The 12,197-nt window shown below is 44.7% G+C and overlaps 1 protein-coding gene across 1 annotated transcript in view; it reads right to left on the bottom strand.

Annotated features, from left to right (window-relative positions):
* The window catches only part of TRPM8 (transient receptor potential cation channel subfamily M member 8), a 77,383-nt gene that overhangs the window by 45,664 nt on the left and 19,522 nt on the right, over nucleotides 1-12,197 (bottom strand). Inside the window, exons 7-8 of the mRNA XM_026491642.3 lie at nucleotides 11,212-11,279; nucleotides 9,140-9,337 (exon numbers count right to left, since the gene is read on the bottom strand). Of these exons, the coding sequence (XP_026347427.1) occupies nucleotides 9,140-9,337; nucleotides 11,212-11,279 (266 nt within the window). The remainder of the gene's footprint in view (nucleotides 1-9,139; nucleotides 9,338-11,211; nucleotides 11,280-12,197) is intronic.

The raw sequence follows: 12,197 nt of genomic DNA, 5'->3' as shown, positions 1-12,197 counted from the left end.
AACCACGGAATCAGCCTGAGACGCAGGATGATGCATCTGGATCTCTACAAATGAACATCTCCAGCGCTGAGTATTGAGGTACCAAGAGGGGAGCTGTAAACCGTGCACGGATATCGGAAGATAAACGGAAGGGGGAGGGAGCCGCCGTGTTTGGGCGCCGGGAAGCGGCAGCCACCTGCACGGGGGAGCGGGAAGACACACAGAGGGTACCCGCGAGAGAGCGGACTGAGACCGGTGAGCCGTGAACGCGCGCGCCACCAGGCATCTCCCGGAACACCGGAATCCCGGTGTGCTCACGGGATCCAGACTGAGACCGGGAACTCCCGGAGCGCGCGCGGGGCGGCTGGCGGCTGGCGGGCCACCTGCACGGGGGAGCGGGCGGACTCGCGGTCGGCACCCGCGAAACAGCAGACTGAGACCCTGAACCGGGTGCGCGCGCCACCAGGCTTCTCACGAAACTCCGGAATCGAGGTGTGCTCACCGGGCATAGACTGAGACCGGGAGACCCGGGAGTGCGCGGGGCGGCCGGTGGCTGGCGGCATTAGAAACACAAAGGACAGAGACGGGGCGGCCGGTGGCTGGCGGCATTAGAAACACAAAGGACAGAGACGCGCCGGCCCTGGAAGTGAGGGCAGGGTCGCTGAGTTGGTGCGCACATCCCGGGACGCCGCAGGGTTGAGCAGCACCAACAGTAACAGAGTTAAAGTGGCCAGAACATCAGTGGAGAACGGGCCGCAATCCCTCTGTTCTGCGACAATGCAGCCTCTGCTGCTCTGACCCTCAGAAGAGGCATAGCCGGCCGCCAGGGAAAGCCGCCAGAGAACAAAAGCCTGGAAATACCGGCTCAGGGAGTGCCCATCCCCATCCCCCCTCGCAGGGGCACGGAGACTCTACCCAAACATGGCTGCCTGAGTATCGGCGCGGCAGGCCCCTCCCCCAGAACACAGAAGGCAGGCTGAAAAATCAAGAAGCCCACAACCCAGGCGCCTGGGTGGCGCAGTCATTGAGCGCCTGCCTTCAGCTTAGGGCGTGATCCCAGCGTTCCGGAAAGGAGTCCCTCATCGGGCTCCTCCGCTGGGAGCCTGCTTCTTCCTCTCTCACTCCCCTGCTTCTGTTTCGTTCTTGCTGTCTGTCTCCCTCTCTCAGATAAGTAAATAAATAAAATCTTTAAAGAAGAAGCCCACATCTCTAAGATCCCTATAAAACAAGGGGCACGGCCTGGGACCCAGTCAATAATTTTGGGCTCTGGAAACCCCGCAACCTCTCTTCATCAGAATGACAAGAAGGAGAAGCCCCCCCCAGCAAAGAAAGGACAGTGAGTCAGGGGCCTCTGCCACAGAAGTAACGGATATGGATGTAACCAAATTATCAGAAATGGAATTCAGAGTAACAATGGTCAAGATAATGAGTAGACTTGAAAAAAGTATTCAGGAAAATATTACTGAGAATATACAATCCCTAAGGGCGGAAATGAGAGCGAATTTGACAGAAATTAAAAATTCTATGAGCCAAATGCAGGCAAAACTAGAGGCTCTGACGGCCAGGGTCACGGAAGCGGAGGAAAGGGTTAGTGAATTGGAGGATGGGTTAATAGAGGAAAAATTAAAAATAGAAGATGGTCTTAAAAAAATCCACGCCCACGAATGTTGGCTACGGGAGATTACTGACTCAACGAAACGATCCAATGTTAGAATCATCGGCATCCCCGAGGGGGTGGAGAAAAACAGAGGTCTAGAAGAGATATTTGAACAAATTGTAGCTGAAAACTTCCCTAATCTAGCAAGGGAAACAAAAATTCGTGTCCAAGAGGCAGAGAGGACCCCTCCCAAGCTCAACCATGACAGACCTACACCACGTCACGTCATAGTGCAACTCGCAAATATGAGATCCAAGGATACAGTATTGAAAGCGGCCAGGGCAAAGAAATTTCTCACGTACCAAGGCAAAGGCATCAGAATTACATCAGACCTGTCTACACAGACCTGGAATGAGAGAAAGGGTTGGGGGAGCATTTTTAAAGCTCTTTCAGAGAAAAACATGCAGCCAAGGATCCTTTATCCAGCAAGGCTGTCATTCAGAATTGATGGAGAAATAAAGACATTTCAGAATCGACAGTCACTAGCCAATTTCGTAACCACGAAACCAGCCCTACAGGAGGTATTACGGGGGGTTCTATAAAAGTAAAAAGGCCCCAAGAGTGATACAAAACAGAAAGTCACAGCCAATACAAACAAAGACTTTACTGACAACATGGCAGAATTAAAAGCATATCTCTCAGTACTCAGCCTGAACATTAATGGTTTAAATTCTGGTTTCAAACGCCACAGGGTTGCAGATTGGATAAAAAGAAATGACCCATCCATTTGCTGTCTACAAGAGACTCATTTCGAACCCAAAGATGCATTCAGACTGAGAGTAAGGGGATGGAGTACCATCTTTCACGCAAATGGACCTCAAAAGAAAGCTGGGGTAGCAATTCTCATATCAGATAAATTGGATTTTAAACTACAGACTATAGTTAGAGACGCAGAAGGGCACTATATTATTCTTAAAGGAAGTATTCAACAAGTGGATATGACAATTATAAATATATATGCCCCCAACAGGGGAGCAGCAAGATACACAAGGCAACTCTTAACCAGAATAAAGAGACATATAGATAAAAATACATTAATAGTAGGGGACCTCAACACTCCACTCTCAGAAATAGACAGAACACCCTGGCAAAAACTAAGCAAAGAATCAAAGGCTTTGAATGCCATACTCGACGAGTTGGACCTCTTAGATATATATAGAACACTACACCCCAGAACCAAAGAATACTCATTCTATTCTAATGCCCATGGAACATTTTCAAGAATAGACCATGTTCTGGGACACAAAACAGGTCTCAGCCGATACCAAAAGATTGAAATTATCCCCTGCATATTCTCAGACCACAACGCTCTGAAATTGGAACTCAACCACAAGGAAAAATTTGGAAGAAACTCAAACACTTGGAGACTAAGAACCATCCTGCTCAGGAATGACTCGATAAACCAGGAAATCAAAAATCAAATTAAACAATTTATGGAGACCAATGAGAATGAAAATACAACAGTCCAAAACCTATGGGATACTGCAAAGGCAGTCCTAAGGGGGAAATACATAGCCATCCAAGCCTCACTCAAAAGAATAGAAAAATCTAAAATGCAGTTTTTATATTCTCACCTCAAGAAGCTGGAACAGCAACAGAGGGACAGGCCTAATCCACGCACGAGGAAGCAGTTGACCAAAATTAAAGCTGAAATCAATCAAGCAGAAACCAGAAGTACAGTAGAGCAGATCAACAGGACTAGAAGCTGGTTCTTGGAGAGAATCAATAAAATTGACAGACCACTGGCAAGACTTATCCAAAAGAAAAGAGAAAGGACCCAGATTATTAAAATTATGAATGAAAAAGGAGAGGTCACGACGAACACCATTGAAATTGGAAGGATTATTAGAAATTTTTATCAACAGCTATATGCCAATAAACTAAGCAATCTGGAAGAGATGGAATCCTTCCTGGAAACCTATAAACTACCAAGATTGAAACCGGAAGAAATTGATTTCTTAAACAGGCCAATTAATTATGAAGAAATTGAGTCAGTGATAAACAACCTTCCAAATAACAAAACTCCAGGCCCGGACGGTTTTCCTGGGGAATTCTACCAAACATTCAAAGAAGAAATAATACCTATTCTCCTAAAGCTTTTTCAAAAAATAGAAACAGAAGGAAAGCTACCAAACTCATTCTATGAGGCCAATATTACATTGATCCCCAAACCAGGCAAAGACCCCCTCAAAAAGGAGAATTACAGACCGATTTCCCTAATGAATATGGACGCCAAAATCCTCAACAAGATACTTGCTAATAGAATCCAACAGTTCATTAAAAGGATTATCCACCACGATCAAGTGGGATTCATACCTGGGATGCAAGCGTGGTTCAATATTCGCAAATCAATCAGCGTGATACATCATATCAACAAGAAAAGACTCAAGAACCATATGATCCTCTCAATCGATGCCGAAAAAGCATTTGACAAAATACAGCATCCTTTCCTGATTAAAACCCTTCAGAGTGTAGGAATAGAAGGTACATTTCTCAATCTCATAAAAGCCATCTATGAAAAGCCTACTGCAAATATTATTCTCAATGGGGAAAAGCTGGAAGCCTTTCCCTTAAGATCAGGAACACGACAAGGATGCCCACTCTCGCCACTATTATTCAACATAGTACTAGAAGTCCTTGCAACAGCAATCAGACAACAAAAAGGGATCAAAGGTATTCAAATCGGCAAAGAAGAAGTCAAAATGTCTCTCTTCGCAGACGACATGATACTCTATATGGAAAACCCAAAAGAAGCCACTCCCAAACTATTAGAAGTTATAGAGCAATTCAGTAACGTGGCGGGATACAAAATCAATGCTCAGAAATCAGTTGCATTTCTGTACACGAATAACGAGAACGAAGAAAGAGAAATCAGGGAATCCATCCCATTTACAATAGCACCAAAAACCATACGTTACCTTGGAATTAACTTAACCAGAGACGTAAAGGACCTTTATTCTAGAAACTATAAATCACTCTTAAAAGACATTGAGGAAGACATAAAAAGATGGAAAGATATTCCATGCTCATGGATCGGAAGAATTAACATAGTTAAAATGTCCATGCTACCCAGAGCAATCTACACTTTCAATGCTATCCCGATCAAAATACCGAGAACGTTTTTCAAAGAACTGGAACAAATAGTCCTTAAATTTGTATGGAACCAGAAAAGACCCCGAATCTCCAAGGAACTGTTGAAAAGGAAAAACAAAGCTGGGGGCATCACAATGCCGGATTTCGAGCTGTACTACAAAGCTGTGATCACAAAGACAGCATGGTACTGGCACAAAAACAGACACATAGACCAATGGAACAGAATAGAGAGCCCAGAAATGGACCCTCAGCTCTTTGGGCAACTAATATTTGATAAAGCAGGAAAAAACATCCGGTGGGAAAAAGACAGTCTCTTCAATAAATGGTGCTGGGAAAATTGGACAGCTACGTGCAAAAGAATGAAACTTGACCACTATCTCACACCATACACAAAAATAAACTCCAAATGGATGAAAGACCTCGATGTGAGACAGGAATCCATCAAAATTCTAGAGGAGAACATAGGCAGCAACCTCTACGACATCAGCCTAAGCAACCTTTTTCATGACACATCCCCAAAGGCAAAAGAAACAAAAGATAAAATGAATTTATGGGACTTCATCAAGATTAAAAGTTTCTGCACATCCAAGGAAACAGTCAGAAAAACTAAGAGGCAGCCCACGGAATGGGAGAATATATTTGCAAATGACACTACAGATAAAGGACTGGTATCCAAGATCTACAAAGAACTTCTCAAACTCAATACACGAGAAACAAATAAACAAATCAAAAAATGGGCAGAAGATATGAACAGACACTTTTCCAATGAAGACATACAAATGGCTAACAGACACATGAAAAAATGTTCAAAATCATTAGCCATCAAGGAAATTCAAATCAAAACCACACTGAGATACCACCTTACGCCAGTTAGAATGGCAAAAATAGACAAGGCAAGAAACAACAATTGTTGGAGAGGATGTGGAGAAAGGGGATCCCTCCTACATTGTTGGTGGGAATGCAAGTTGGTACAGCCACTCTGGAAAACCGTGTGGAGGTCCCTTAAAAAGTTAAAAATTGAGCTACCCTATGATCCAGCCATTGCACTACTGGGTGTTTACCCCAAAGATACAGACGTAGTGAAGAGAAGGGCCATATGCACCCCAATGTTCATAGCAGCAATGTCCACAATAGCTAAATCGTGGAAGGAACCGAGATGCCCTTCAACAGATGACTGGATTAAGAAGTTGTGGTCCATATATACAATGGAATATTACTCAGCAATCAGAAAGAATGAGTTCTCAACATTTGCTACAACATGGACGGCACTGGAGGAGATAATGCTTAGTGAAATAAGTCAAGCAGAGAAAGACAACTATCATATGATTTCTCTCATCTATGGAACATAAGAACTAGAATGATCAGTAGGGGAAGAAAGGGATAAAGAAAGGGGGGGTAATCAGAAGGGGGAATGAAACATGAGAGACTATGGACTATGAGAAACAAACTGAGGGCTACAGAGGGGAGGGGGGTGGGGGAATGGGATAGACCGGTGATGGGTAGTAAGGAGGGCACATATTGCATGGTGCACTGGGTGTTATACACAACTAATGAATCATCGAGCCTTACATCGAAAACCGGGGATGTACTGTATGGTGACTAACATAATATAATAAAAAATCATTATTAATAAAAAAAAAAAAAAAAAAAAAAAAAAAAGAAAGAGAAAGCATGATCCCAGTGGAGAGGTAAACTGAGTCTCCTGGAAAGGTCAGGAAACCGTGAGTTCAGAGTTGGGCGTTGGTTGTCTACAAGATCAGTGAGGTCACCTCTAATTATCTTTGGGGGCGGTGCTCAATTAATATCCGACTGGATATACATACTCATTAATCAATAATTCCTCTCTTGAGCTTGGTCTTCTGGGATATCTGTACCAAATGCACAACTTCATATAAGTGCATAATTAAAATGCCGGGCTAATTTTTATTATTGATGGATGTCTTCTGACACGATTACAATTATGATGCATCATTAGCATATTAGATATGAATATGAATGAGGTATGAATCCCAGAAAGGATAAGTGAGACGTGTCTGATTTTTAGCTTGTTTCGCATTATCTGTAACGGTTTTCTAAAAGCAGAAATCAAAATCCCTCATTGAGGGTGGGGGACCATTAGACAGCCTCCGTTCTTTGCGCGTGACCTGGCTCAGACTCTTCAAGCCAACTTGCGCGAGTGAGAGGAAAGCCCCTGGAGAGGGCTCGGGGCCATCTTTGGCGGGTGAGCTAAGAGTTGTCTATCCCCTTCTCTGTGGATATCCTTGAACCAACCACTGAATTTCTTCCATCCATCACTGGAAAGCACCCTAAGTACACCTCAACACACAAGGTCTCTGGGATTGCTCTGCAGGTATGTTTGGAATTGACGCAGACCATTTAGGCCTCCATATGTGGAGAATCAAAACTGTATAACCGCTTTGGGGAGGGAGGAATCCTTTTCTTCACCCACATATTTCCATGCAGAGCAGGCTCCATCCGAATCAAGCCCCTTGATATTCTCCACCCCTTCATTTACTCCGACTCAGGGTCGGGCAGTGACATGTCTGATTGGTGACTTCCACTTTGCTCGGCCAGCCCTTTCCTGCTTCTCCTTTGGGATCTGCTCCCCGCAGAGTGCTAGTCTCTGGTCTGCCACCAGCCGCACACCTAGCCTGAGGGGAGGCAGCCACTCTCCATGGCTGCCTCGGTCTGGGTGGGCTCACTCGTCTCATTCCGGGGCTCGGCACAAGGAAGCCCATTACGACTCCACCCCTAAGCCACATCTGTCAACTTTGCCTTCATCATCATTGAAGTTGATAAAACTTGATCTCTATTTGCGTGATTCCTGCGTCTGTCCCTCAATTGGACTTGGCCAAGACACAAGAAAATCCCAGCAGGAACTTCCATATAAAACCCCCAGCTTTATATTGTTAGTAAAATCTGGAAAATGCAATAATTCAAGTAGGACTATCACACAAGCATTGTGGGGCAGGCCATCATTCAGCACCAACACTGACTCTGGAAGAAGATGTATCTGAGTTTTTAAATTCTAAATTTTAGGTAATAAGGCTTAATCCAGAAAGGACTTGCTTTCCAATCACCTCGACCCCACTGCACCTCACCAGGATTATCGGCTAACCGTCCATTTATCTGAAGTTAAATAAGACCAGTAGGGTCCCACTGTGTGTTAATTTACCACAGAGAACCGGGCAGCCTAGAAGGCTGGGTTGATTTTTCTCATGATTTACAAGGATTTGGTTCATCTCGGCGTGTCTTAAACAATGGCAGGGGCTACCATGAACAAGACTACCTCCACATACCAGGGCCGCCATCTGCCGCACTGGACTTTTTGAGGTGCTTTCACAACTAAATACTGCCAAAATGTCAGTCTAGTTAAAGAGTATTTTTTATGCTAAATTCAACCTTGACCTTTCATAACGAAATGGGCTCTATGACTAAAATGACTCTATCACTGGGGCACCTGGGTGGCTCAGTCATTAAGCGTCTGCCTTTGGCTCAGTTCATGATCCCAGGGTCCTGGGATCGAGCCCCACGTCAGGCTCCCTGCTCAGTGGGAAGCCTGCTTCTCCCTCTCCCACTCCCCCTGCTTGTGTTCCCTCTCCCGCTGTCTCTCTCTGTCAAATACATAAAATCTTTTAAAAAAATAACTCTATCATTGTCCAAAGCCTGTTATTTCCTTTATGGAAAAATTCCCAAGTGGCAGCACATACTCCTAAAAATATCCAAACATTGAAGGCCATTCTGGAATGAGCTGATGTGAATGCACCCACTGATATTAATGTGGGCTTTCTAATGAACTGAGCAGTCAAGAAATGGAAATGAGCTCAAGTCAACAGCAGTCACAAAACAATAGTTAGAAGCCATGGTACTATGTCAAAATAGTTCTACAGGCTTAGCCAGAAGAAGTGTAATAGAGATTCTGAAAAGTCCACGTTTCTTACATGATCTGATGAGAAAGGTGAGAAGTTCTGAATTGAATCATGCCAGTTCATTTAGAAAGGCAATTATTCTGCCATAACAACTTCTCCGATGGGTGTAGACTGTTTAGTATCTGCAGTTCTGAAACATCATTACCAGGGATTTCTTTCCTCTGCTCCACGGACACACACAAAACTGAGAAGCTAAATGGTTGTTGAAGTCATGGCGTAAAAGGATTACCAGCTTTGCAAACAGACCTGAGTCTGAACCTGAATGCTACCCCTTGCCAGGTATGGAGACCTGGCGACTTATTTAACTCACGTAAGCTTCATTGTCCAGCAAGAAACTTGGTTTGGGCCAGAGAGTCGCTTCGGTGTCACGGAGCATGTATAAAACAGCAGCAACTCTAGTGTATTTGGGCACTTAAGGCATCCTCCCTCCCCATGAACTTGGCTGCTCTCTTCTCAGCCCCAGAAGCCCCCTACAGCTCACCCATTTGATCCAACTCTCAGTCTCTTCCTCAGGCAGCCGGGACACCGTGCGGGGTAAGAAGCGTACCAGCTTCTCCTTGACCACGGATGATGTCAGGGCGTCCTCCACCTCCACCAGGCTCGCAATCACGTCCGCAATCTGCCCTGAACCTTCCACGACCACACAGGGGATTTTACTTTTGATGGAGGTGTTGATGGCCTGGGAGAGGAGAGACAGAGCTGGCCAGACGGAAGACACACTGATGATTGACGGAACGTGTTCGGAACCACGCTGGCCAACCAGACACCCTGACACATCTCTGCATTTTTTCCTTTGGGGTTTTATTTCAATCAGAAGAAAACCAAATGTTTGCAACTGTCGATGAATGAGCAGCAAAAGCCAGTTGTATTATATCCTGTGCTAATACCAATTCCCAAAATAAGGACATGTGTGATGCGCTTAAGTTCTCCAGAAATAAGTGCTTAAAATACCTCTATATACAAAATCTATCATTCCAAATTGTTTCCCAGATCGATACACACCATACTTTTATTATTTACTTTATAAAAACCGCAGAGGCTATTATAGGTCTTAAGAATTGTAAATCACTTGACAGCAAGATACGGTTATCCATATGCACAGAAGAAACTGTGGAGCCCCTGCCTTTAGCGAAGACTGAACGCCTTCCTGAGAACACGTTGCGCATAGAGCATGTGGTGCTTCATCCTGGAGGGCGGAGGAGTGTGTTTCCAGCTCTGCTCCCCACTGCCTGCCCCGCGGACGGGGGTCCACATGCTGGGGCCGGAGTAGGGTGACCAGACAGGGAGCTGTCCCTCCTCTCTCCTGTCCCCTGTCCTGGGCGTGGTTACCAGCCACACAGGCATCTGGGGAAAATGCCACACAATGGCAGTGCCTGGGCCCGCAGTGGTTCTCTGGAAATCAAAGAATTCCAAATCTAAAATTTGAAAGAGAGCTAGTAAACATTACCATCTTTCAATTCCTTTCTCCCCGTCTCTCTTCCTCTCTTCCTCTTCTGCTCTTCAAGCATTCACGTACTAACAATTTCAAAAAAATCTTTAATTTTTCCCTGAAAAGTCTTTCCCTGAAAACTTTCATTTAATAATGGTCTCAGCAGATCTCACAGCAGGGGCTCAATAAATACGTGTGAGTGAGTGAGTGAGTGAGTGAGTGAATGAATGCATGAATGAATGAAAAGGCCATTGTTATATAAATGAATAATCAAAGTGCTGGATTACGATTCCAAATAACTTCACCGGGAATCACTTGTAACTCCAGGGGGAGACTCTGGGAGGGAGGGGAAAGGATCCAGAATCCTGGTGTCCACACAGGATAGGGGAGACAAAAGGGTAGGCAAATCAACATGGACATTAGTTAAAAGGAGGAGTTAAAAATCACTTTCTTGTGAAACCCTACTGCTAAAACAGTGAGATCTTTAACATGACACACACGCCTTCAAATACTGGTAAGTACGCAATCACACAGATGCTTTCTAAAAGGTAAGGCAGAAGCCTGGCTGCTGATGAGAGGAACTCAGAAACATCCGAGTAACACGGAGGGGGTGGGAAACAGAATTCTTGCTCCACTGCTCAACACTGCAGGGGCAGACCGTCCAGAAAGCTGTCTGTAATCCCAGAGTCAGTTAGGGCTCGGGGTTCCTTCTTACGGGTGGAGTCCTTGCAGGCCCGGTAAGCACATGGATGGGCCTTAGGTGGTCTGGGAACCCAATTTGGGGGTAGCCTGTCTGTGCTTGATCACAGCTTGTCTCCATGCCGATGGGGTGGCCGTGGTTTTCCAATATATATGCTGGTTGTGATCCATAAGTCTTAGGAGTTAATGTCAACCCTTCTCTTTGGTGAGCTGATGGCCAAAGCCAACATTAGGTATACCAGCTATTCACGTTCTTCCGAAGTCTCCTCTGGACTGTTAGGGAGCATTGTGTGGTGAAAATACTACTACCTACTTGCTGTAGTAAAAGAAATTAGTCAGATTACATGAGATCCAAAGCCCTGAAAATGTAAATTTGCTGGGTTAGTTTGTTGATCAGTTTTCTAGAAAACCAAACCGAGACTTACCTTCAAAGTCTCTTTGCCACCTCCTTGGGCAAAACACACAATGGGGATCTTGCCACCATAGTTGGAATCTGTAAGGCGTAAAATGTAAAACTTACTCTGGGCTCATTAGAAATACTCACCTACTTCAAAAAGAAGCAGACCAGGAGCTTCTGCTCCATGAGCCCAGGGTGTGGGGTGATGGCTGCAGATCTCAGACTGGACTATCTCCCTGTTGATCATGACAGATGTGTCTCTGCACCCCAAACCAGTACGACACAGGCCATGTTGCGATTTGTTACTGATATTTAAAATGCTTAAGTTTGTGAATGATTTACTTTTGCTAATATATATTAAGCCAGGTTCAAGTTTATCCTTATAATAATACACTCTCGCTAATTTGCATAATCCTATGCTTTCTTGAGTGGGTGAAAAATTTGCATAACTATGCGTTCTCTGAAGAAAGAGTAGTACATATATAAATGTCTTCCTTCATGTATGTCCCGCTGAAAAAGGAAAAAGGTTGAAAACATCTCCAAAATGTCCCTGTTCTGGAGGCCGTCTCTACATGGTGAGATACTCCGGTTCCATCACAGGACATATCTCAACACCAACGCTTCAGCAGTGGTAAGAGAGAGAGAATTTGTCACTCCCCATGGCAAATAAAGGCTTTCACTCGATGACTGCATTCTTCCCTTGAAACTTATGTTTTAGGTGGTTCTAATATGTAGAAATAGCCCAGATTCAAACAAGTAACCCATCCAACAGTTGAGCTAACGGGTTGGTTTTTATCGTTTTTACCCTAAGTAACTGCGTGGCCTCATAAGCGCAGATTTGCCATTATGAGTTTTATTTGTTCTTAAATATTGTCTAGCAGAAGAAGGGACAGCAGGTTTTCTACCCTAACAAACCAGAGTGTGACAAGGCAGCGTCCATGCCCCAGCACGTTGAGGGCACGCGCGGGAACCTTGGCAGACACACTCCTAGGATGCCAAAGAAAGAAGAGAAAT

Source organism: Ursus arctos, unplaced genomic scaffold (genome assembly GCF_023065955.2).
Source record: "Ursus arctos isolate Adak ecotype North America unplaced genomic scaffold, UrsArc2.0 scaffold_1, whole genome shotgun sequence".
Taxonomy (NCBI): Eukaryota; Metazoa; Chordata; class Mammalia; order Carnivora; family Ursidae; genus Ursus; species Ursus arctos.
Note: the sequence above shows the minus strand (reverse complement) of the source record. Positions and strands in the feature narration are given on the sequence as shown.